The following is a 27,436-nucleotide window of genomic DNA, read 5'->3' as shown; positions in this document are numbered from 1 at the left end:
TGTGTATTAGGTAATACCAGCTATTTAAATGACTTATATACTTTGCCATCCACTAAGTCGTGTTTTTTTCCTCTAATATAAAGTGAAAGTTGCAACATCAGTGGTGTCAGGGAGGAGAACAGGTGATTCTCACAATGACAGTAATTGCTTCCATAACAAAAACAACATAAACAACAATATTGGAGTTTGCAGGCCACAAGAAAAACAGTGCAAGAACAACAAGGGAAAAATACTGCCACAGCAGTTTACATGAAAGACAACACAGCTGCCAGTGAAAGACAGACTACAGAATTAAACAGAAGGCCCTTAGCACTGCAAGGATTACGGCAGTTAAGGTACTCTGCAACAAAACTGATTATTTTTATGATAGCTTATCAATTAATTTCTCATTTATGTTGGTTTAGAAAATTGACTCCACAGAAAGGATTCTCCGCAAATGAAAGATTCTACCTCCCTCATAAATTTGTTGAGCTTATTAAACCCAGATTGGGACAATGGTGTGGACTTAAACTGCTAGTCTTACCAAGCTGTAACAAGTAAAAAAGGAAAACCAGAAACCTAACAGCTTTTTATGAATTCTTTCAACCACAGCAGTTTCTTGTAACCAGTGACACCAAGCCTGAGACACTGAAAAAGTGTTAATCTTGTTCTGTGGTGGTACCGAGCATTTTTCTCCCAGTTCCAAATACTGATTTTCTCCTCTGAATTCCTTTCTGATTTGGCCTAACCAAGACTTCACAATGCACAACAAAAATTCAATTGATTAACAACACTAGTCAGACTCTTAAGCTCACTTTGCAACAGGCCATTCCTGGTTTGCTCACAGTTTCATTGAATGAGATACAATCAAGAAAAAAAAAAAATCCATTGCAGATCTGTTCCAAGCAGCTATTTTTCCCTAGTACAACACCACAATATAATGAAAATGGGAGTTTTTTTCTTCACAAGGGAGAATAACTATGAGTCTCTAATCTCAAACTAAGTCCTCATGTTTTCAGATGAACTCTAAATACCTTTTTAAACCAGACTCACAGATGTGAATATCCTCAGAAGTCAAGTCCTGGTGAGAAGGCAGGCAGTGATACAGAAAAGAAACTGTATTCTCCTGAATCTGAGTAACTTTCACACTCCACTTGCACTCTCAAATGAGAAGAGAAGAATAACCGGACTTTCCGCACTAACCTGACGAAGGTTGATATAGACTGCATTCTGAAGAAACTCAGAGGCTTCCATGCTCCTTTTCTGTATTGCAAGGACTCTCACTGCCTTCACACAGGCTTCCAGTTCAATCACACCAGCATTCTTGTACTTGGAGAGAGAGAAAATTAAAATAATATTGAAGTATCGCACCTGTTAGATAAGTATTTCTGCTCAACACATAAATCAGCTGTCACATCTTCCAAACCCAGCGATTCCTTAATGCTAGTGACTATACTGTTAAATTATCAACATATGCCCAAGTGAAAATTAAGGTGTCATCTAAAAATGGTATTATGCCAAACAACGGGTTTCAGCCTCTTCACTCACTTTTCTTCTCTTGAGACACAGCACAGCTTCAGTCTGAGAGTTCAGACAAGGAGAAAAGTTAGGAATATTAGGATCATTTTGGATAACCTCATACATATGGTGGGTGTGGGTGGTGTGTCTGCAACAGAGACACTGTAATAGGTACGTAAGCAGAAAGGTCAGTTTTACAGTAATTCTTCACCACCTAAAACTGTTCTATCATGATAAACGAAGAATTAATTTTGCCTTTCTACTTATTACAAAATACTTTATATAGCAAAGGAAGCTGTAGCAACAGAACTTTAGTGCTACTGTATCAATTTTCTCCTTAGTTAAAACAGTATCACTAATGACAAGTGAATTACAAACCATTCTGAGTTTTCTAATACCCATTTACAAAACATTTTCTGTAAAGGACTGTTTCAGTTGCATTATTCAGCTTGCTTAAGAAAGGCAGGAGACAATGTAGCCGTGCACTGATCTGTTTGAGCTTGGACAACAAACAGAGGCAATTTTCTAGACAAACAATCTGATCTAGTTATTTCCTCAAGCAATACTGATAATGGGTATTTGAGTCAGCCTGTCACCTGCTGAAGTTCAACTCTGTTCAGGTATTCATCATGTTTGAAATCTAATGGGGGAAATAAAGCTTAGACCGAAATGCAAGAGTTACTCCACCAAAGCCGTTACACATTCTTCTCTTGCGCGTTTATATCAGCAAAAACAAATCACTGGAGATTGAATCCGTTTTAGAAGATGCTACAAAAGTTTAAGCTCAGTGATAACATAAAAAATATGTAGAAAGTGCTGCTTCCTCAGCATTAGAGCTAGGAGCTAGTCTATCTGTAGGTCTTAAAGAGACAAAAGCCAACTGTGCTTGTCTTGAACACTTATAGATCAGTCCAAGACAAAGCTCTTCGTTATTTTCAAATGAAGCTGCAGTGAAGCATCGTTATTACTTGCTGAGAGCATAATGTATATTATTATAATCAAAATATAATAACTGTGCCTGGTGTTTGATTTGTTAATCAAATGCAGATTACTTTTAGGGAGTCTCTTCTCCCTGTCATTAATATATGGCTGTCCAGCAATTAGCCCTCTTTAAAAGCAAGTATTTTGAAATTCAAAGGAAGCTGACAGTAACAGGAATTCTTGTTCTACTCAGATTATGAAATGCATAAGGAGGAGTTTATGTACAATTATATGGCTGATATTCAGAGGAATTTTTAAAATAGGTTCTAGTGGCAAATGGAAAGCTCTTCCAGATGTCATGAATTTCTATAGGCTGATCTTTTATCAGAAAAAAAATAATTCTAGCTTTCATAGTTCTTTTTTAATAAGCCCAACAAAGTCCAATAATTTTATACTTCTAAAGAAATCATGCTCTTCCTAGATGAGCAACTTACCCTTAAGGTAACATAAAAAGCTGAATGCATACTTGAGAATTATCCTTATATTGATGGATCCAAATTTTACCTGAAACTATCCCCGAAACTATCACATTTCATTGCTTCTGATCATAAATTAACTCATGCACACGATTTACCTTGTTTCATTTGGAAAGTCTCCCTTCCACACAGACATGGAAATGCCATATCATATTTACATAGCTTAGTCTAAACAGACTTTCAATATCAAAGGGAGCTACTTGAACTTAAAAAGTTATTAAAGCATAAATAACTACACTGTGATACAATTAAACTTATCTTTAATGCTGATGCAGATACTGAGCCGCTATTGTCAGAGTATGAAATCATTTTTTTCTCTCCATATTATGAATGCAAACCTTAAGCTACCTTACTATCTTATATTCTGAGCATTTGCACAAAAATCTAAAAAAATGCTCTAGTAGAGCTGAAAACTGTTTAATTTTTCTAAATCCTCTTTTAAGAATATTTGCCCTTTACATTTCCTCCACGACCCCCTACCTCTCTGCATGCTCTAAATACTAGCCTCCCTGAACAATCCTGTAAAATCATACTTATCATCAGCAACCTCTTCATAAACTCCTGAATCCCCCAGAGATCATTCCAGCAGGCACAGTAAATAAGCACTCAGCTTATCAATGCATAAAAGCATCACTGCAGTTGATGTATGTATTAAGGACCATAAGCATACTTAATAGCTAACAAACCTTCAAATATCTAACACTTCTGCTTAGAGTGCTTTAAAAATATAAGACAATTAATCCAAAACCGCCAGGTACTTGCAGGCACAGTAAATAGTTTACTCAGGACATTGCTGTTTTAGGTGTTGTCTTTGACCCAAGTTCTGAGATTCCCAGACTCTAAACCAAGCACTTAGTTCAGTAGTATAAGTTATTCCTATTTCTGCCATTATCATATGTTTTACAAACTTTATTGCACATGCCTTAGAAGAGCCTCTGAAACCAAAACCACAGCAGTTCATTATTCACAAGAATTTCAGTGAAGTTTCTTAAAAATAAGTAGGATTACCTTGCCGTAGTAAGAAATGGCTTCTTTATATTTGTCTATGATGTCTTCAGGGCTAAGGCAATTCTTGGCACGTCCGATCTCAGCACTGGTATCTGCATTTATACCATTTGAAGTCAGCGCACCTAGAACAGAAGAGGGTAAGAAATGAGCAGAAGGACTTTTAGCAAATACTAAATATCTAAGAAAATAACTAGGATATGCTGTAGGTTTGACTAAAGCATACACAAAGAATACTTGCCCTGCCTAAAAAGAAATCATGCCCTACCTAGAAAACACTAGTTCTGTTTTACGATGCTAATTTAAAAAGTACAAATGAAAAATTGATTCAATCATAAATGAGCAAACAAATACATTCATAATCTTTTAAACTTATCTGAGTATTTAGACTATGAATAAAATATTATATTGCTAAGATTAGATTATGGCCACATCTGAATATATTAATATATTATAATTTTAATCTTTGAATTAGTCCTTGTTCTACTTAAAAACTGTATTTCTAAAGCACACCTAAGGAAAAAAAAGTGCAATTTTTTTATGAACTAATTATTAGAACAGCAACCTTCTCCTCCAATCATTTAAAATAAATACTTCTCTTCCCTATGTCTAATCACAGAAAACCAAGTGTTACACTGTAACAACGGCCACCAAATCTGAGCCTTCCGTATTAAAAAAAAATTACTTGAGGCTCAGACAAAACAGTAAGGAATTACTTTTCTTATATAAGCAAGAAGGTGAGAGACAGAAAGAGTCTTTACATACACATAAGGGATAAGAATCTGAAATAGAAGGCAAGGAAATCTGGAGTATTACAAAGAATATGAAAATTTTATTTCTAGAATGTAATTTTATTGCAGAGTTAAAATAATAAAATTGAAAACATACATCAAAAGTTTGGCAAGGCTCTATACCTTTTTAAGTGTTACTTAATCTGTTGGATTACATGCCTAAATTTATACAGTAATGCATTTCCCCAAGAGCTTTCTCTACTAAGATGGCAAAGAAATCTTTGTGTTTCAGAGCTCGACCTAACTCTCAATAGACAGTTTAAAAACTACTGTGAAAGATACTTTCTAGTCCCTCTATATATTCAGAAGTATGTTATTTTACATGTTCAAATGCTACAGCAGCTTTTTTATATGTTTGTCAACCTTAACGAATCATACCAGGCACACTGTAGATTAACACCGTAGGGTTTTTATGGAAGTGCATAATCTTTGTTAGTGATGACTGACAGAATACCGTGACACTACAGGACTACACGTGACCATTCAGGTTTGTTGGTTAAAACAAAAAAATTTAAAAATCTCACTACTCAGGTGAAGAAACAATCTTGATTAGAATTTACAGGGACACAATCATGGAACTACATCATTTATTTTGTGCCAGTTACCCTTCAGTCTCTTTGCTTCCTCAAGATTTATAGCCAAAAACTGAAGCTTCAGGAACAAGTACGAGTTTTGGCAAGTGGCAGTAATTACAAATGCAAAACAAATGCAAGTAATAAAAAGAAAAGACTTTGGAAACATGCATGAAAATAATGTACCTGGATCAATGAGAACTTCTTGTGCCCCTAAAAGGAGGAACAAAAATGATTTTTTTTTCAGCCTCAAATATAGCCAACAAAATAAGCTCTTACAATGTTTTATAACTAACATCAGGCTTGAACAATATTATAAGATTTATTAGGATCATCATTGCTATTTTGAAGGAATACCAATTATAATTCAAGTAGTCACCGTATGTTAAGTCTCATTTTGTTAAAAAACAAATGTAAAAATCCTGTAAACTTGCAACAAATTGTAAGACACATCAAGAAGAATTGAAGAATTTTCAGTGTATCATTTAAAGCCATATCCTTTTTCTCCTTTTTCTTTATTCTTGTTTTAGTTGGCAAGTTTCCGTCACAATCCACTTTTACTGTATTTTAATATCAGGTCCTACAGTGCTTAAATCTCCTTGCAGGAGATTTACACAATACTCTAGAATAACATTTTCAAGTAATTGTACCCCTTTCGATTGCCATTAATTTCACTCCATCAAATTTTCTGAATAACTGAGTCACGCCAACCCAACGAGCCAGACTATTCACATAAAATAGTTGCCAAGAGCATTGCAAAGTTGGATTATCAGATATATAACACCTTGTTGCCCTAAACTTTGATTAAACGTGGCAATAAAATTGTTAAGATCAAGGGTTAAGCAGTCAAAACCAATTGCTTTATAAGAAGAAAGGACCTCCCTTCAGTTGATTTGCTCAGACTCCAGGCTAGTGAAGCAGAGATTTAGAGCAAGATCAGAAAGATACCCCAACACTCCACTCAGGTGTCCTAATTCTGCTTGGGGAAAGAGAAAGGTCAGGCGACAAAATTAAGAGCTTGGCACTTCAAACAAAGAAAACACAATAGAGAAACCCAAAGCAGCTAGTAAGCTAAACATAAAGCAATCTAAACTCAGCTTATTCAACGTACAAATCACGTAGCCAACAGACCATGGCCAGGTTCCTGGCCAACAGGAACTAAGCAACTCAAAATCTTCTTTTAGGAGGCTGCAGAGATGAATCCAGCCATTCAAGGGGACGCAGCCTAAAGCTCTCCCCCGACAAACAAAAGGTTTCAGGAATGCGAGAAGTCACATTTCTTTAAAACGTCAAAAGTTCCCTTTTCACAAGAGAGACAATATTAATGCTTTTCCTTCCAACGTTGTTTCTATATAAAGCAGACACCACAGTTTTTGAGCAGCCAGGTCCTGTGCTATAGCCTCAAAATGCCAAATGGTGAAAACCACAGGAGAGTCAAGAGAAAGATGTTTCTCTTGACTGGGTCTGGACACGAAGGCAGCACCAAGAAACCCCGTCCTGTCAAGGCTGAAGTACAGGCACAAGAAGAGGTGCAATTCCAGGCACATCAGGAAGCAATAAAGGTAACTCTCACATCTGTAAGCCTCAAAGGTAGGCACGAATTGAATGCCAGTTCCAAGTATGGCGTTTCTTGATTTGCGCAGAATTTGGAAACCCTTTTTGTTTCTGGCCTTGTCCTACAGAAAGATACACTGGAATTTGTTCCCCAGATTAAATACTATCCTCACAAAATTAATTGTAACAAAGTAGATTATAAACAAAGGTGCAGTTTGGAAAGATTTTAAATGAAAGGCACTGCAGAGTCAAAAAAAAAGGCATTGAAAAGAAACTTTCAGAAAACCTTGTAGGAAAAAGACATTACAACAATAGCTGTTTGGCTAGACAGAGTTCAGCAGTTCAGATCTCAAAACATTAAGAGATCATAACTAGAGTTAGGGAACAATATCCAATAGACCATGAAGTAACATTTTCATCTGGAAGGGATGACAAAAACCCTGCAATCAGTTTTTCTTCACACAAAAGTCCTTTGAAAATTCTCGTCACATGAAACTAAAACATTTTTAAAATATGACCACACTAACAAGTTTGCAAACAGGACTTGGAACTGGAAGACAACTTATATAGAGAAGCAGCAATAATATACCCAAAATATATTTTAGTCAATTATTCTGATAGCTGTGACTTATTTGTTACCTTCTTTAGCAACCCATTACAAACAGATTGCACCACCTACCGTTGAAAAGTGGACAAAGGTTAATAACTGTGTGAAATTATACCATAACAGTCAACATAAAATGCACTCACAGGTCATGGGACCAAGTGCACAGATTTTAATGACTAGAGATTATACAAAAAATTAGTATTCTCTCACGAAATAAGGTAATTTTACTATGAAAATTATCTGGTGTCAACATACACAGTTTGTAATAAAGTTATTACAAAGCAAGTGTTTACTAGATTGTGACTTCTAGATGAATAAAGATGGGCAGTTGGTTTTTTTAGATTACGGAATTAATTTTGATCACACCGCACGCAAGAGCACTTAAACCCAGCTCCTGTTTGTTTCAGTACTGTGTTAGAACCTACGTATATACATAGAAATAGCTGTGCTGGGTTAGACCACAGGCCTGTCTAGCTTCTAATAATCAATACATTTTTCTTTCACTACCCTAGCCAGCCTCTCCTGGAAGCCTCAGAAACTTTCAGGAGCCTTAATACTGTGTAGCTGCTGTTAGGTTACGTGATTAAAGGCTCCTCTCCACAAACACAAAGGAGCACAGAGGAACAGTGCCAGTCAGCTGAAGCCCGATAACCTGATCAGAGCCAACACAGCTGTCTGGGGCTGAAACCCATCGAGATGAGTTAACGTGAGCCACTCTCTGGATCACCTTACAGACAGACTGGCGGGGGGTTAATGCCTCCAGGGATATGGGACACATTATAGGATGTAGGGAAAGAACATCTTGGGATCGTACAAGATTTCTTACGGAATGTGTAGGGGACGAACTAAAGGCAAGGAAAAGGAGGGATCAAGGCAGTTTAGGGAGGAATAAGCATGGAAAAATAGAGGGATAACGGGAGTGCATCTGTGTGTGTAGGTCTAAGTACCAACAACTGGAATGTGGCTCTGGATCCAAGAGGCTTGCAGTTCCAGGTGCCAGTAACTGGCCAGACCTGGCAATCCAGCAGCCGGCTACTGGGTAGACTGAGAGACTAAAACCAGCTACTGGATGGATCCAGTATGGATGTAACAGGCTTTCATCCTCATCAGCCAGAGAAGGCAGCAGGATCAGGCTGTTAGTGCTGTCTGTGTTTATAAGTGCTGGTTTTGTCTGTGTTGGTCTGTGCGGTGAGCTGTGTGCATATATAGTGTGTGTGTGTGTGCGCGCGCCTCTTGGGAACGCACACCCAGCCTCACGACTGCCTGGACCTGGTGACACGAGTTGCGGCAGCTTCCTCTCTATCGCACTACCAGATCCAGTAACTCCTAACAAAGAGTCCCACATCATACCTATAAAGTCAGATAAAGGATAATTCCTTTCATTTGCTTTTCCATCTGCTAGCTGTATTTGATGTCCTCTAGTTCTTCTATCGGAAGAAGCACTGAACCTCTGATCCTTAACCATCCTCTTCCACGACGTTCACAATATTATAGAGCTCTCTCATATTTCTCCTCAGCCATCTCTTTTGCAGAACTTTAGAGTTCTAGGCTATTCAGTTATACTTTGTACAGAAACCACACCAAGACCATCTTTGTCACCAATCTGCAACCTCCTTCCAGTAGAAAAATGGGAGATAGGGAACATGAACACCCTTTTGAGCTTGGAAACCGAAATGGCATGCAATATTCCAGATGCAGACAAACCATAGACTTAATGATATTTTCTACTTTTTTCTCTCTGTTACTCTCCTAATAATTCCTAAAATAGTTTAAGCAGGCCATTTCTCAAAGATTGTCTATCATACCAGTATTAATACAATCATCATATTAGTTATGTAATCTGAGAGTTTAGAAAATGTATACTAAATCTTAGAAATTATGTTGGTTTATTGGTATTTAGTTAACCAAATCTATTTATTAAATGTTGACTTTAGAATAGCAAAACATCTCTAATAAACACACCTAACTTATTCTTCTTAATATGTACAGCTCTGCCACATCGTAGGTACTTTATGAAAACTGCCTGCATCTCCAGCAAAATTCAAACTAACACAGACACTATTAACAATCAGATTAAGAGATCGAAAGCTTTGCAACTCTATGCAAAGCACACATCAACATTAATACCAAAGAACAGAAAAGTCATTCATGTAAAAAATCTTTAAAATCTTAAAAAGAAATACAGCTCTCCCACCCACCCCTCCAGTTTATCCTGTCACCGGTATAATTTTACAGTTAGGAAGCAGGGAGGAAGTTTTCAGATGTTCCGTGGCGGCAAATAGAATAAAAACGAAATCCCGTCCTTACCTGGTCTGTGCCTGTTGCCCGCCTCAGCAGAAAAAGACCCTCCTTGTGCCCTGCGAGATCCAACTTTACCTCCAGTACCACCGGGATAATGATAGATGACTGATGCTGAGCATAGCCCCTCAAGAGCAGCTGTAAAGAGAAAAGCCAACAGATAAGTAGAGATACTTGCAAGAAGTGAAGTCTCATGTAATAAAGTCTATTTACACAAAGTATGTCTCAAATTGGACACCTAGCAACAAAAGTCATGGAAAAGCCTGAGATACTCAATGGCCTTTTTATCTGTTTTCACCGATAAGGTTTACCCTCAGACCTCCCAGGTCCCCCAGACTACTAGCAGAGTCTGGAGGAGTACGCACTAGCCACAGCAGAGGAAGACGGATGTACAAAGCACTTAATCCAATTGGATGCAAATCCACAAAAGCAGGTAAGGTGCATCCACGGATGCCAAGAAAGCTGACCAATGTGAGACCACTCTCTTATTACCTCCAACAGATCATGCCGACGGGGGGAGGTTTTTAATGACTGGACAAAGAGAAACATCATACCCTTCTTCAAGAAGGAAGTACCAGGGGTCTACAAGCAGATCAACATCAGCTCCCTGGAAAGGCTATAAAGAAGTCCTTCTATAAGCCATTTCCAAGCACATGAAGGACAAGAAGGTGACTGGGAACAGCACAGATTGATTTACTGAGGATAAATCAGTCCTTGGCAACCTCACTGCCTCCTATGACGAGACGATTAGCTCTGTGGACAAAGGACCAGCAGCGGATGTTTTATATTTTGACTTTCACAAGACCTTTAGACATGGTCTCTCATAGCTTGCTTATAGCCACACTGATGAGATAAGATTTGGACAGCTGGCCTATCAAGTAGGTGGGAAATAGGCTGGGCAGCCAGGCTCAAAGGATTGTGATCCTTGCGGGGCCAGGACTAATGGCAGCAGATTTAAACGTGGTGTAACTGCCACCAACAGTCACTCACAGAGGCAATCAACTCCGGTGCAGGTGCGTTCCATAGTAGAGCCAGGGATCGTGATGTCCAGGTGGGTTTCCTGAACCAGGAAAAACCCAAAGGAGCATAGGGACCCGTCAGCTCTCACAAGAATGGCTGACAAGGTGTGGACAGGAGCAACAGTGGCCACCCCCCACTCCCACAAGAGGCAGCCCCAGGGAGCCTGAGCGACCAGGAGCCCTGCAAACAGGTGGAAGACTTCAAGTACACATAACCCAACCACCAGGCACCATTCTGTGACCATCGGCACAGGTCAAGGGCATTCATCCTACCTGACCCTCAAGGCAGAATGGTGGGCACTCGTCTGAGAGCAAAGGCTGCAGCTCCAGCTGGGGGGGTTGCGTCACCTACCCCAGCAGTGGCCAATGCCCCCACCCAGGTGGAGCTGCTGAAGGGAGAGGCTGCAGTGCAGACCTCAGACTGCAGGAAGCACCTAGACCTTACTCCTGGGGCAGGGACAGGCAGCAGAGCTGCCTGCAAAAGGTGTGCCCAGGTGGAGGACCTCCTACAGCAGGTAGCTGAGCCATAGGAGGTGGTGAGAAGACTGCGTAACATCAGGGAGGCTGAGAAGGAGTTAGATAGCTGGTTCCAAGCACCGTCTGCAGTGGGCCCACAGCCAAACAGCCAAAAACTCCCCCACTGGCACACACAGAAGGGAGGGGGGCCAATAATGCAGAAGAATGGATGGCTGCAACAGCAAGAACCAGCAGGAGGAAGAGACTTCCCCTGAAGCCTGAGGTGCCCTTGCAGAACCGCTTCACCACTCTGCAGACTAAAGAGGAAAAACCCACCACACCAGGAGAGACGCTGGAGCTGAGTAAGGCAGCCCAATCTGCTCCCTGTACGACAACCAGCACAACTAACAAAAGGCGACGGATGGTAGTAGTAGGCGACTCTCTTCTGAGAGGTACGGAGGCAGCCATTTGCTGACCTGATGCACTCTCGAGAGGTGTGCTGCTCACCAAGGGCTCATATCAGGGATGTCACAGAGAGACTACCAAGCCTCATACAGTCCACTGACGATTATCCGCTGCTGCTGTTTCATGCGGGCACCAGTGATACAGCCAAGAGCGGTCTGAGGAGCATCAAGAAGGATTACAGAGCCCTGGGAGCAGCAGTAAGGGACTCTGGAGTACAGGCAGCTTTCTCATCAATCCTCCCGGTCAAAGGGAAGGGTTTAAAAGGGCCAGTCGAATCAACAAATGGTTACAGAACTGGTGCCACAGCCAGAGGTTCAGCTGCTTAGGCCATGGGAGTCACTTTGAGAAACCTGGTCTGGTGAGGGCTGATGGGGTCCATCTGTCAGAGCAGCTGAAGAGCATCTTCGGTCACAGGCTTGCCAAGCTGGTGAAGAGGGCTATAAGCTAAAGTTGCCAGGGGAGGAGAACCTCAATCTATCCCCCTCCTACCAGTTCAATGCCAGTGCCAGCAATAGATGCCCAGAGCCTGGAGAAGGATCACAGGTCAGCAGGAGACCACATGAAGAGCAGCACAAAGGAATTCCAGCCACTCCAGCCAGTGAGTCAGCTTCATCGGGGGCCCAGCTTAAATGCCTCTACGCAAATGCACGTAGTAGCACGGGGAATAAACTCTTGTTTAGAGTTAGAGATGTGCATATGCCTGCAGGGCTATGGTCTTATTGGCGTCACAGAGATATGGTGGGATGGCTCCTACGACTGGAAGGTTGGAATGGAAGGATGCAGGCCCTTTAGGAAAGACAGGCAGGGGAGATGAGGAGGGAGTGTCACCCTCTATGTCAATGACCAGCTGGAGGGCATGGAGCTCCGCCTGGGGATGAATGAGGAGCCAACTGAGAGCTTATGGGTCAGGATTAAAGGCAGGGCAAGGACAGGTGGCATTATAGTGGGGGTCTGCTACAGGCCACCCAACCAGGAAGACAGAGCAGATGAGGCCCTCTATAGACAGATAGGAGCAGCCTCGCATTCACAAGCCCTGGTCCTCATGGGGGACTTCAACAACCCTGGTATCAGTTAGAGAGACAACACACCAGGGCATAAGGAATCCAGGAGGTTCCTAGAATGCATTGATGATAACTTCCTTCTCCAAGTGACAGAAGAGGCAGCAAGGAGAGGTGCTATGCTGGACCTTATTCTCACCAACAAGGAGGGGCTGGTGGGGAACGTGAAGCTCAAGGGCAGCCTCGGCTGCAGTGACTATGAAATGGTGGAGTTCAAGACCCTTAGAGCACCGAGGAGGGCGCACAGCAAGCTCACTACCCTGGACTTCAGGAGAGCAGACTTTGGCCTCTGCAGGGATCTGCTTGGTAGAATACCATGGGATAAAGCCCTGGAGGGAAGAGGGGCACAAGAAAGCTGGTTAATATTCAACGATCACCTCCTCCAAGCTCAGGAGCGATGCATCCCAACAAAGAGGAAGTCAGGCAAAAACGCCAGGAGGCCTGCATGGATGAACAAGGAGCTCCTGGACAGACTCAAACACAAAAAGGAAGCCTACAGAGGGTGGAAGCAAGGACAGGTAGCCTGGGAGGAATACAGAGAAATTGTCCAAGCAGCCAGGGATCAGGTTAGAAAAGCTAGAGCCCTGACAGAATTACATCTGGCCAGGGACGTCAAGGGCAACAAGAAAAGCTTCTATGGGTACATCAGTGATAAAAGGAAGACTAGGGAAAATGTGGGCCCTCTCCAGAAGGTAACCAGGGAGACCTGGTTACCTGGGATACGAAGGCTGAGGTAGTCAACGACTTTTTTGCCTGCCTGTACTGGCAAGTGCTCTAGCCACACTGCCCAAGTCGCAGAAGGCAAAGGCAGGGACTGGGAGAATGAAGAACTGCCCACTGTTAGAGAAGATCACGTTCGAGACCATCTAAGGAACCTGAAAGTGCACAGGTCTGTGGGACCTGATGAGATGCATCCGTGGGTCCTGAGGAAACTGGCAGATGAAGTTGCTAAGCCACTATCCAGGGTTGGAACCAGATGATCTTTAAGGTCCCTTCCAACCCAAACCATTCTATGATTCTATGATATTTGAGAACTTGTGGCAGACTGGTAAAGTTTCCAGTGACTGGAAAAGGGGAAACATAACCCCATTTTTAAAAAGGAAAAAAAACGGAAGACCTGGGGAACTACAGGCCAGCCAGTCTCACCTCTGTGCCCAGCAAGATCATGGGGCAGATCCTCCTGGAAACTATGCTAAGGCACATGGAAAACAGAGGTGATTGGTGACAGCCAACATGGCTTCACTAAGGGCAAATTGTGCCTGACAAATTTGGTGACCATCTACAGTGGGGTAATAGCATTGGTGGATAAGGGAAAAACGACTGACGTCATCTACCTGGACTTGTGCAAAGCATTTGACACTGTCCCGCATGACATCCTTGTCTCTAAATTGGAGAGACATGGATTTGACAGATGAACCATTCGATGGATAAGGAATTGGCTGGATGGTCACATTCGAAGAGTTGTGGTCAATGGCTCAATGTCCAAATGAAGGTCAGTGATGAGTGGCATTCCTCAGGGGCTGGTATTGGGATCAGTGCTGTTTAATATCTTTGTCGGCGACATGGACAGTGGAATTGAGTGCACCCTCAGCAAGTCTGCCAACGACACCAAGCTGTGCGGTGTGGTCGACAGGCTGGAGGGAAGGGATGCCATCCAGAGGGACCCTGGCAGGCTGGAGAGGTGGGCCCATGCAAACCTCATGAAGTTCAGCAAGGCCAAGCGCAAGGTCCTGCACATGGGTTGGGGCAATCCCAAGCACAAATACAGGCTGGGCAGAGAATGGATTGAGAGCAGCCCTGAGGAGAAGGACTTGGGCATGTTGAGTGATGAGAAGCTCAACATGACCCAGCAATGTGCACTTGCAGCCCAGAAAGCCAACGACATCCTGGGCTGCATCAAAAGCAGCGTGGCCAGCAGGGCGAGGGAGGTGATTCTGCCCCTCTACTCCGCTCTCGTGAGACCCCACCTGGAGCCCTGCATCCGGCTGTGGGGCCCCCAACATAAGAAGGAGATGGACCTGTTGGAGTGAGTCCAGAGGAGGGCCACGAAGATGATCCAAGGGCTGGAGCACCTCTCCTATGAAGACAAGGCTGAGAGAGTTGGGGTTGTTTAACCTGGAGAAGAGAAGGCTCCAGGGAGACCTTATAGCAGCCTTCCAGTACCTGAAGGGGGCCCACAAGAAAGCTGGAAAGGGACTTTTTGCAATGGCCTGTAGTGACAGGACAAGGGGGAACGGCTCTAAACTGAAAGAGGGCAGATTTAGATTAGATATAAGGAAGAAATTCTTCACTGTGAGGGTGGTGAGGCACAGGAACAGGTTGCCCAAAGAAGTTGTGGATGCCCCCTCCCGGGAAGTGTTCAAGGCCAGGCTGGATGGGGCTTTGAGCAACCTGGTCTAGTGGAAGGTGTCCCTGTCCATGGCAGGGGGGTTGGAAGCAGATGATCTTTAAGGTTTCTTCCAACCCACGCCATTCTACGATTCTACGACAGGCAGTACAAAGTCGAAATGGTTGCCCATTAGTAATGGTGTCCCTCAGGGATGAATACTGGGGACAATACTCTGATATCTTCATTAACAGCCTGGATGATTGCATAGAGCACTCCCAGAAAATTCCTGGGTGATACCAAACTGGGGGGGGGAACAGTAGGGCAGGCCTTCAATGCAGAGAGAACTTGACAATCTGGAGATATGGGCTGACAGGAGCCTCATGCAGTTCAAGAAAGGCTCATGCATCTCAGACGGGATAAGCCTATGCAGCAGTGCAGCTCGGACGCTGACTGTCTGGAAAGCAGTTTTGCAGAAAAAGAACTGGAGGTCCTGGTGGACAACAAGTTGACAGCAGTTAGTAGTAGGCCCTTGCAACAAAGGTGGCCAACTGCATACTGGGCTGTAACAGCCACAGTGTAGCCAGCAAGTGAAGGGAATTATTTTTCCCATCTATTCTGCATCTGAGAGACCACATTTGGAGCAATGCATCCAGCTTTGGGCTCCCCAGTACTAGAAAGACATTAACATCCCAAAGCAAGTCCAGTGGAAGGCCATCAAAATGGTCAGGGGGCTGGAGCCCGTGACATACGAGAAGCAGAGAGAACTGGGTTTGTTCAGCCTTAAAGAACAAGAGGCTAAGGGGAGATCTTATTGCTGTCTCTAAACACCCAGTGGGAAGGTACAGAAGAGATGGAGTCAGATGCTTCTCAGAGGTGCCGTTACTGGATAAGGGTCAATGCAAATTGACACAGGAAATTCTGCTTTAATGTAGGAACAATTTATGTTTTTTCAAACTACAAGCAGCAAAATGTTAGAACAGGTTGCTCAGTGACTGTAGAACTTCCGTTCTTAAATATACCTAAAACTCAACTGGACAGGTCCCTGAGCAACTTGACCTAACTGGATGTGATATGAGCAGGAGATCACACTTGGGGACCTCCAGAGGTCCTTTCCAATCCAAATTATTCTATGAGTCTAGAAGTATAATTTGGTAGTCCAACAGATGGGCCTTAAAATATTGTCATGCTCTGCACAAAGAGAAAAGTTCTCCTTTCCTGCTTAAAGAATCCTGAGCCATTTAATCTTTTGGAAGAGTAGAACGAAAGAAGTGGAAGGTCAGAAGGTGTTATGGTTTTCATAACATATAACCTACAGAGCCATTAGGAAGCTAAATGGATTTCCAAGTAGAATGAGAAAGCTAAAAGCAGAACTGGAGACAGCGACTGTCCTGAAAGGGTATGAAATTGAGAAGCAGAAATTGTGCTCAAAGATCACTTGTCTATCCAATAAATAGAGAAAAGCAGGAATGAAAAAAAGAAAAAGAAAGGATGAAGGAAGAGGCAGGAAAAGTGAAGCCTAGGTCCTAATGTGAAAGGAATGAAGTTATGCCAGTGGAAGTTAAACACTTGTGGCTTTGGTAGATGTAAAGGCAAAAATCTTTTCCTAACAGTCCATAGTAGATACCCACAGGAAAAATTTTTAAAACATCTGTACAATCCACTGAAAAAAAACCAAACACTTTCCAAAGAATCATTAAAAAGTCAGATGCAGATTTTTTTTTAAGTACATGCTTTACTACAGTAACACATTTTATGTTGCAGGTTTTCTTAAACATGTTTCTTTCTCATGTCTTATTAATTAATTTTTATTTTGGCTTAATTCTTAGTCACAGCTGGTATTCAGATTTTGGTCACCAAAATCATTCCTACATTTCACAACGCAGAAGGAAAGTTATAGAAGATAGTTTGATTTTCTTGGTTTTAGCAACTAATTATTTGATTCACTATCACCACTTAATCCTACCTCCAAGCCACAGAAAGTCATTCACAGACCGCAGAAGTTCCACTGCCATGTGATAATGCACCAAGGAATCTTGTAACATGCCAGCTTGTAAACACAGGTCACCAACGTGTTTCCGCATCCGGCCTTGACAACGCTTCTTATAGTGTCTGCAAAATAAAAAGTACAACGTACAGTTATTTACAGGAAATGCTCATTTGAGGTAATAAACACCTAAAGCCAATTTTCTGTCTTCCTTAACAGAATATTAACATTAATTTACTCTCTTTCTCTGAGCAAACATCCAGTATGAATTCTAACCAGCATAATATGCAAAAGAAAAAGAACCAACAATTTGAAGATATATTGAAAAAAAGCAATGCATCATGTATTTTGGCTACATGGCATTTACGCAGATAGTCACAAAGTTGAAAGACTGCACTTCAGAGCACCTTAATAGCCTTGTCACAAATGAAATAAAACAGAATCATAGAATTGCTCAGGTTGGCAGGGACCTCGAAAGATCATCTGGTCCAACCTTTCATGGGAAAGGGAGACCAGATGAGATTATCTAGCACCCTGTCCAGTTGCATCTTGAAAACCACCAAAAGCAAGGTTCTTGTAGTCCTCAATGGGTATTTGGCTGCTTTTCCATAGCTGGTATGCTTCTTTTTTTGCTTTTAAGTACACTCAAAAGCTCATTGTTAAGCCAGGGTGCTCTCTTGTTCTGCCGCCTTCTTCTCCCTCGGTAGGGAATGGATTGTTCTTGTGCTTCCAGGAGGCTGTTCTTGATTAACTCCCAGGACTTACAAGCTCCTTTGCCATCTACAGATGCTTCCCATGGAATCCCTTGTATCTGGGCTCTGAAGTTGGCTCTTCTAAAATCCAGGGTCTTTGTCCTTCTACTGGTTTTCAGAGTGCTCAGCAGGATCTTAAATGCCACAATGTTGTTGTCGCTGTATCCAAGGCTGCCATTGGTAGTTACGTTATCAAGCAGGTCTTCTTGGTTTGCAAGCAGTAAACCTAGCACTGCACTGCTCCTAGTCGGCCGGTCCAGCACCTATAGCAGGAAGCAGTCCTCAATGTATTCCAGGAAAGTGATGGACAACTTGTGCACCGCTGTGTTGCCTTCCCAACAAATGTCCATGTAATTGAAGTCACCCATGAGAAGCAGATTCTGTTGGCCTGAGACTTCCGTAAGCAGCCAAAGTAAGGTTTCGTCAGCCTTGTCATCCTGATTGGGAGGTTGGTAACAGATATCTGACAAAAGATGCACCTTGGTGATGATCCCTCTAATCTTGATCCAAAGGCATTCGATAGAACTTTCATGGTCTCCATATCTCAGTTCCACACATTCAAATTTCTCTTTCACATGAAGTGCAACTCCATCCCCTCTCCTCCCCTTCCTATCTTTCTGAAAGAGCTTGTAGCCATCCACTGTGATCTTCCAGTCATGTGAGTACTCCCACCATGCTTCTGTGGTTCCTATGACACCATAACTCTCAGACTGGGCATGGAGCTACAGTTCCTCCTTTTTGTTGCCCAGATTACTTGCATTGGTAGGCATGCACTCGAGGTGGCTGAACTTAGGATTCTTGCCTTTGGAGAGGGTTGGAGAGCATTCTTAATTACTGTTGTAGGTGCACTCATCTACCCCGTTGCTTATGAATATGCATGTATCACAGTTGTGGACACTACCACCCCAAGTTCATTAGTTTAAAGCACAATTCATGAAGTCAGCCAATCTGCTAGCAAAGATTCTCCTGCCTCTTCTTGAGAGGTGGATCCTACCTCTCCTCAGTAGGCTGCATTCATCACAAATCTACCCCTGACCACTGAAACCAAAACCCTGGTGACAACACCAGGCATGAAGCCAGGTATTGACCTGCACGATGCATCGACTGCTGCCTGCACCCCGATCTCTGACTGAAAAGACAAAGGAGAAGATCACTGGGGCACCCGTAGCCTTTACTTGTGCCCCCAGGGCCCTGAACTCCTGCTTGATCTTGCCCAGGTTTTGCTTTCCTGTGTCACTGGTGCCCACATGGAAAAGAAGGAGGGGACGGCAGTCTGCGCTTTTAACCAGCTGTGGCAGCTGTCTCTCTGTGCCATCCCAGATCCTGGCTCCTGGCAAGCAGCAAACCTCCCTTGACTGTATACCAGACCAGCGGGTGCCCCTCACCCACTACCAGCCCTCGCCGTGTCCTTTTGCAGCTTTTACTCTGTGCTGCTCGTGCAGCTTCTCCCCGTGAATTTTGCTCATGGGTTTTGTCCGCTGCCAAGGCTTCTTATCTGTGGCTGGTTGGCACATAAGAGGAAGGGGAGTGAAGTGACAGCCTGTTCCTCTGGGTCATAAGAGACCATGGTGCCTCCTGCTCCAAGGTGCTGTCAGTTTGCTGTTGCAGCTCTTTGCCCCGTAGTCTCTGTAGGTCAGTGCCACAGGGCCCTCGTACTGCTTGCCAAGTCTCAAATAACCCTCTGTTTCTTGTTCATCCTCCCTAATACAGCCTAGCCTGCGAACCTCCTCCTGCAGCTCCTGCACCCGCTGCCCGAGTGACCCCAGCAGGCAGGGGTGCAGTCTCTGCAGCTGCCCTGACAGCAAGCTCCGTCCGGGTGCCTGCCTCCACTCACCCCGGGCTTGCCTGCTGAGGTAGCTGGTTCCTGGCCGCTGCGGAGCGCAGCCCTTGCCTGGTCTCTACCACCGTGCTTCTGCCAACCTCAAAGCAGAGCCTAACGAGCCCGTCGCATTCCCTGGAGGCCTCACGCTGCTGGACAGCTTCGCGATCCTCTCAGCACGCAGCAACCGTTGCTCCTACTGCTGCTGCCGGCGTTGGCTTCCCGTGGTTTGTAAAGAGTTGCTTACGTTTGTGAAGAAATACTATCTTTTTAGAAATGTCACGGCCCTGAAACAGGTGTTTTTCTTTTAAAGGGATGATTAGTGAAAGACCACTATCGCTGCAGGCAAGAACTGACAGGGTTTCTCTTGCTACTCCTTTTTTTACAAATTAAAATAAATGGTGAAGTTCTTTCCTTTCCCAAACAAAATTAATAGCCAAGGCTACTATTTTCAGTAGGACTTCACTGAACAGACACTTTGGTACAACTGAAAAGGCAACTTCAGCGCAAATCCACGCAATAAAGGCACTAACCTTACTATTTAATTTTTTTTTAGTAAGTAAGTTGCAGCTAAAGAATGTAACAGATGCAAAGTAAGACACACTAGACTTTGAAAGCACCTCATGATTTAAGTCACAGTTCAGAGCAATGCAGCTCTCCTGAGTCCATCAGCAATTCTCCTGTTCTCCCTCCTGCAAAAGTATTCCCTAGCAAGAATGTCCTTGGTCCACCTTATAAAATTGTTTTCTTAGAGAAAAAATAAATGTCAACTTCGATATTTTATTCACTTATCTACATTACTCCAATAGTATATCCTTTTGTTCTAACAAAGGCACAAAATTTCATTGTCCAAACTTCACGCCAAAGAAAAAAAAAAATCTTTTTTCTTTGGATGGTTTAAACTAAAATAAATGTTACCTGAGAATGAATGTTAATTAAAAAAATTGCTGTAGATGTCATTCTTTATTGTATACATGAAGTATCTCCAAAGAATCTGGTTAAAAGGGGTTTCCAAAAATACAAGAACCATCTCGGATTGACTGTCATAGTTTACATTTTTAGCTTTTAGTAGATGTAATGATACTTTTTCAATTAAACTAAGTCCAACAGAATATCTTTTAAAAAATTACCTAGCATATTTGAACCTAACAACTTAAAAAAAAAAAAAAAAACACGAAAACATCCATTCTCCAGATGCTGAACTCTCATACCCTAGAGCAAGACTTGAATCTCAGAGGAAATGCCGCAATTATGGAATGAAATGGGGTTTGGGGTGGTGGGTTTTTTCCAGCAAAGAACTTCCCAGAGAACCCTAGAGATCAATTAAAGTGCGACTGAAATAATCTCTCATAACACATCTGAACAGGCTGTCATCAAGTCTGTAATGTGGGGAAAAAAAAGTAAAAGGGGCACAGAACATATGAAGTATAAGGGTAGGAATAAGTATATTAATTTACTTCCTTTAGATTTTAAGGCAGAAAGGCTAGGAGAAACGGTAATAATAAAACCAATTACATGTTACTGGTTTGTTTGCTTTTGAGATTCTTGGTTTGGGTTGGGTTTTTTACACCAAAAAGAAGCATCAAGTCCAAAGGATAACCACTGCGTTCAGCCACCAAATAATGTCTTATTCCTTGTGGTTAGTTCAGAAAAAGAATAGTTCATCAAGAAGATGAAGAGAAAGTAACTGATTTATATGGATGGAGGACAGATATTTAAAAAGAGAAGATATATGGAAGTACATACAATGTCCTTATAAAAATTAAATAGAAATCAGAACCAGTGTCATTGTTCAAAAGAAAAACTGGAAATTATAAAAGGAGACACGAAGCATGTCTCCTATTGCTCCTCTCCATCTAAAAAGTTACAAATAACTCCTGTATAAATGTTTCCAGTTTTCTGATCTATCGCATCATAGTCACAATTGATGTGAAGATGGCGACATTAAATGAAGCTAAATACAAGATGACTGTTGTTCTTTCAGATATGTCAAGAAATTGCAATATTTCTTACCTTTTATTTTTCAACAAGTATGTACTTTACAGATTTCTAAGAAAAAAAGGCAAGAAAATTCAAAGTGAAAACTAAAGCTGCTCTGCACAAACTACAGAAGGGCACCAAATCCTACCAAGACTTCAGTCTGAGCTTTGGGTTATAGAGAAATACCTCCATCAAAAAGTTACTTTGTAATCTTGAATCAGTATTGTATAGGAGAGTGTAAATTGTTTACAAGTCAGGTTTTACTAATCTCTGCATTCCAGAATGAAATTAAAGATTTTAAGTGTTATGTTGCTTTTAACCTTTTTCTTTTTTTTTTTTTTTTAAACACAGAATAAATAGTGGAATTGGAGAATCGTTGTTCCCTTACACAGCTATAATTCCTTTCAAAGATGCTAACACGTCAAATTTCCTCTCTCTACACCTTCAAGTAATCTCTATGTTTATGGACAAACTACATTTCTTATTCTCTCAAAACTCTAGTTTTTAAATGTTTTTCCAGATTGCATACGATTAAGTTCATAAACATGAGTCGTACAGCAAAAGGAAAAGAGATGGTACCAGACTCCTAAATCAGAACCTAATACCGGAATTGTTTCCATCGTACTGCCTCAGCAACAGCTCTTCCTAACCGATACCTAATTCTGCTGCAGATTTATGCATATGGCAATATATGCAGAGTTTGAATGCAATTATTCACTTAGACATCAATAAACATTGTTCATACAAAACACTTCTCTTTTAGAAACTCTCCTTATTTATAAACAAACAGATAACTTATTCCTGGTGATGAAGAAATTTACTATTAATTGTTCAAAGACTGAATTCAGTCCACCTACTTTTAGGCTCTTAAATGCAGTGCCAAGAACGGATCTATCTCCTACAGTCCCTGCAAGCCTTCACTATCCGCCTGGAAAACATTTTCTCACTAATTATAGAGTAAGTTTGCACTGTACAAATGTATAAACTGTGTCTTAATTTAGTGCTCGTGATTAAATACAATGAACTCAGGCTTCCCCCTCCCTGGAATTACTGCAAGTATGTCCAAAAAGACAAAAGGCAAAGATTTCATTGAAATGAAACCCACTCTCCGCAGACAGCAAAACTTAATTTACTTCATATTTGGGAAGCCTGTTTCGCAAAAAATTGAGTATCTGCAATATCAGGTCATTAAAAGCATGTCTAAGTGACTGATGGCTTCTTCAATGCATACTGGAGTGCAAATTTAATGGAAAAAAAATCACATATGTGCATATATATATCAGCATAAAACTATGATTAATCATTTTAATACCTAGCCAGTTTTGCTTCACAGCTTTACCTGAAGACGACCACAAAGCTGAAAGTGAGAAGCTTATAGATATCTTGTTTAAATTTATTTTTTATTAAAACACTGTTTAATTATTTTGGCTCTCTACTCCTTAATCCTGATCTATTTGATGACAGGAAGGCCACGTAAATTAACCGCTACTTTTTCTAGCATAAGATGGCAACCTTTTTCCAGGTCAGCTGCTTGCAGTACCCTACTACTAAGAGCTGTTTCTATTTATTTTGCCTCTAGAAGATCATTTAAGACATTAAGTTTCAAAGACACAGCCAAGTCTCATCCAAAGACACACCGCAAACCCCTTCCGGAGTGTGATGCACTCAGAAATATCCTCAAGGAAGGCAATGCCAGATAATGCGGGACCACACGTGGAATACTCCATAAGTCATCCAAACTCCTCTTCGGAAGGTCCTCTCCTCAACACACGTACACATACAGTTGACTACAAAACTAGCTTAAAAATCTTATTCTCTAAAGTTAGTTCCGTTAATTTGGTACGTAACACACTCTTTATGTTCTCTTCAGAATAATAACCACAATCATTACCATCAGTGACCACTAGTACTACTTCAAACTGGAGGACAATAAACCTGTTCCAGGAACCAAAAGGCACTACTCGACCCCATGTCCACTTCTACCTCATTTGCTATATAGGATACATGCTTTACCCCTTCATCCCCAGCTCTTTTTTAGGAATCCTAGGATAATTTTATGGAAAATTCAGAACAACAATATTATATTTCAAGACAGAATTTATTTTTGCTACAAACCATCCAGCAACAGGTTTGAAGGAATTTCTGGATCCTCAAAATTTCAAAGTGTCTAAATTTAAAAACAAGAAACATGCAAAATAAATTTGCAAAAGTATTCATGCAAAATGCTTCAACAAAAATTTCCATCAAATTCCGCTAATTCCAATTAGCATGCAGAACTATAGATACCACCAATCATAACATTATCCAGACTTAAAAGACACAGCTACGGCATTTGATTGACTGCCAGAACTTTTGAATTTGGAAACCAAACACAGGCAGCAACAGCTTCATGGCTTTGGAGTTTAAAAAATAAAGCAAATTCCAGAGGCCAGCAGCCGCCTAAGCAAATTATGTGTGTCCTACAAAACAATTCAGCATTGCTACCAAATATAATTGCCAAATGCGCCAAAAGGGGTCAACCACAGTAGTAAGGCTCCAGGCAGCAATTATTTTTGTGTGTACTGAAAAATAAATATAAAAAGCAACACTAAAATATGCAATGAAGGCGGAGTGGAAAGGCAGTACATGGAAGAAAGCTAACTATTTTTAAATATACGCAATCACAGCCTACCTTTTTAGACCCAACAACAAACTCACAGGGCAGTATGAGAGAAGAAGAAAAAAAAAAAAGGGAAGGAACAAAACAAAAATTAGAAAGACAGAACAGAAAGAAAATTAACAGCCGCATACACATACTGAGATATTATAAACTTTGATAAATCAGTGAACAAATCCCATCTACGATACCGTGTAGGGCAAGACACGTCTATAAATAGAGCCCTACTTTCTCATCGCTCAATAGCATTAAATGGATGCCTTACCAGTATTAAAGAAAGAACCTAAGACACAAACTGATGTAAACAATATTAAAATGAGCTTATCTAAGTAGATTTATAATCATACATGAGTATGTTTATTTGTTTCAGCTGAAAACAGAAATAAAATTTTAAAATAAACAAATGGGATTTTTGGTATTTCTGGCAAGTATGTTTCCTAGCTTCAAGTTTGTAGGACCTTTGTACCATCATGAGAACATGAATTTCCATTCTTTTCCATCAGTCTCCCAGCCTCTACAAGTAACTATCAAGTGCAACTGATTTCAGAAACTTTTTCAATTATCCTCAGCAGCCCTGTGACCACATAAATATTTTACCTAATTTACAGATGAAAAAACAGAAAGAAAAATTAACAGATTTGCCAAGATCACCTATTGGCTGAGTGCTCTAGGAATTAAACCAAGGACAGACTCCCAGTCCTACAACTTCTATTTAACAGGACAATCTTTCTTCCAAACTTCTTAGGACTTAATCCCACTATTTTTCACACATAAAGTTTTCTACCAGCCGAAAAAGAATTCTTCTACACAAATATAGTGGGTTTGTGTATATTGTCATCTCAGTAACAGTTCTAGGAATGTTGTCTCTTCTGCTCATTATACAAGCAACTTGCAAAGATCAGCTCCACTTTTTCCGAGAATTATCTTATTTGAAATGCAGCATAATAATCCATCTCCCTAATTTATAAACTCTGCATCTTAAAAGAAGACAATCATATTGCAATTATTATGCAACCAAATTAATGCTAGTCTTCCTAATTGGGTGAGAGAGAAGATCAGTTCTATGTATCTAGTCCTGATCATAACATAAGTATTAACCCTAGTATTTTACAATAAATTGCTTGGAGAAAAGTCTCTTAAGAGACAAAAAAAGTTCAGTACTTTTAATTAGTCTTCAAATCATGTGATCATAATTACTATGTCCCATGTAACTTCTTAACGTATTTTCACTCAATACATCAACCCAGTTCATTAGCTCAAGGTTACAACTGCACTGTACATATAATGAGACGCTTGCTACACACTGAAATTTAACTTCAATTTTAGAAGTTACAGGAAAATATATGCTTATTTAGCCTAAGTAGACATCTACAGCTACAGCAACAAAGACATATACTCTCTGTTAAAAGCACAGAGAGCGTGCCTTCTCTTCCATCAATTTAATATAGAATATTTGTGCTTTTTAATGACTGGGAGGTCAGGATATAAAAAAAAAATTTTTTAAAAAGACAGAAGGTACCTTAAAAAACAAAAAAAGAGTAAGGGGACATTCTTTGCATTTAACCCTTGAGAATTGCCACCTATTCTAGAAAAAGCTGTCTCATTTGCCTCAATATCTCAATAACATCATCCTTTTTTTATTTCATTCTTTAAACTTATTATGCCAACAGACTCAAAACCAACAAAGTAGCAAAAGTTACTTTACCACATATTCTCATATGCGCTCCGTGCATTCAAACAACCTTTACCCCTCCCTGGACAGAATTATACAACATTGCATCTTGCTAAAACAGAAACGGGACTCAGTTGAAGAAGGTCCTTTATAGCCCTGTGTGTCCCTCTCACAACTTAATGCAATGCTTTCCCCTTAACTAGGGAATCTGTCACTGCAAAAGAGAACACGCTACAATAAAAACCTTTTATTGCAACCAAAGTAATAAAACACGATATACTACCATTTCACATCTAAAGGCTTAGGTTTGAAAGTGTAGGTTAGTTCAATAAACTGATCTTACTTCAATGACATTTCACGGTCCTGAATTTCTGCTGTGTAGAATACAGAAGCAAAGATGCATCATGCTACACGAAAGGTGCCTGTGCAGAGAAGCTCAGGTTCACTATGGCCATGTATTTCTAATGCAGTCAAGGACAACTCCTTTTCTAATGTTTACTCAGGATTACATGCGTTTCTCCCTTCTGGTACAAAACTCAAAAATATTAAAAACAAAGTCCAGGCGTTTAGAGTATTTCCTTACTCAGCCATGCAAAATACTGAACTGAATACAAAGATCTTTTAATTCAGCTTGCTTATGCTATCCATATATAAATCCTGTTTTAAGACAATCAGAAGTACTAACTCCACAGCAAAATTAAGCTGAAAAACTTTCTTACTATTGAACTGAAAGGGGAAGATCAGAATATTTAACACCTTTTCTTTGAGCAGTTCAGTGCAGCAAACATTTAAAATACATCCATTGATCTAGACTTACTGAAAAATTATTTGGTATTCAAACTACCCAGCAAGGTTGTGTGCATATCTGAACCAGTGATTAACTCTGTATAAACCCGTATGTCTACAGAACCAGGGTCATACACCTTCCGTTTTGCAAAGAATTCAAGCATCACACTAAATCTGTTTCAACTCTTCAGTGCAACAGCATAAAATATCTTCTTGCATATGTGTGGACAAACATACTACCTGTTATTTGAGCTCCCCACCAGTTCAGAACTTCACAGGAAAAATTCAGCCACTAGCTACAGCACAGCCACTGCTCATAAACAAGTAACTTATGTAAGGAACTGACTCCCAAAGTACCATTTGGAAGCATGCTATTTAGAAGACACAGTTGAATAGCATCATTAACTCTGATTTTGAGATTCTTGGCCAAAACACATCGTTTTCTTAGCTAATCGGAACAGGAAATCTTGGTGATTACATTCAACTAAAATTCACCCAAACTGAGTAATTAAAGCTGAGATTCTAAAAGGGCTCATCTAGTCTACTAAACTTTACCACCCATGCAGAGTACAAAAACCAATAACATAATAATTTATACGGCTAATGAAAGTTGAATAGTGTGGGGATTAACCACAACACTGAAAGAGTAGCTCGAGTAGGGAATAACATTGGATAAGCA

The 27,436-nt window shown here is 41.0% G+C and overlaps 1 protein-coding gene across 6 annotated transcripts in view; it reads right to left on the bottom strand.

Moving 5' to 3' along the window:
* Positions 1-27,436, bottom strand: part of TRAPPC9 (trafficking protein particle complex subunit 9) — a 523,335-nt gene that overhangs the window by 492,464 nt on the left and 3,435 nt on the right. For 5 of the 6 annotated variants that reach the window (XM_087743404.1, XM_087743764.1, XM_087743846.1 and 2 more), the window contains 5 exons: positions 17,072-17,217; positions 9,791-9,919; positions 5,509-5,535; positions 3,963-4,084; positions 1,183-1,308 (listed from right to left, as the gene is read on the bottom strand). In XM_087743404.1, coding sequence (XP_087599530.1) covers positions 1,183-1,308; positions 3,963-4,084; positions 5,509-5,535; positions 9,791-9,919; positions 17,072-17,217 — 550 coding nt within the window. The remainder of the gene's footprint in view (positions 1-1,182; positions 1,309-3,962; positions 4,085-5,508; positions 5,536-9,790; positions 9,920-17,071; positions 17,218-27,436) is intronic. The other variant, XM_087743675.1, reaches the window with a different exon arrangement.

The sequence above is a fragment of the Nipponia nippon genome, unplaced genomic scaffold, assembly GCF_047370975.1.
Source record: "Nipponia nippon isolate SJK-2023a ecotype South Korea unplaced genomic scaffold, ASM4737097v1 scaffold_1, whole genome shotgun sequence".
NCBI classification, from domain to species: Eukaryota; Metazoa; Chordata; class Aves; order Pelecaniformes; family Threskiornithidae; genus Nipponia; species Nipponia nippon.
The sequence above is the reverse complement of the archived record's forward strand: the minus strand, read 5'-3'. Positions and strand labels throughout refer to the sequence as shown.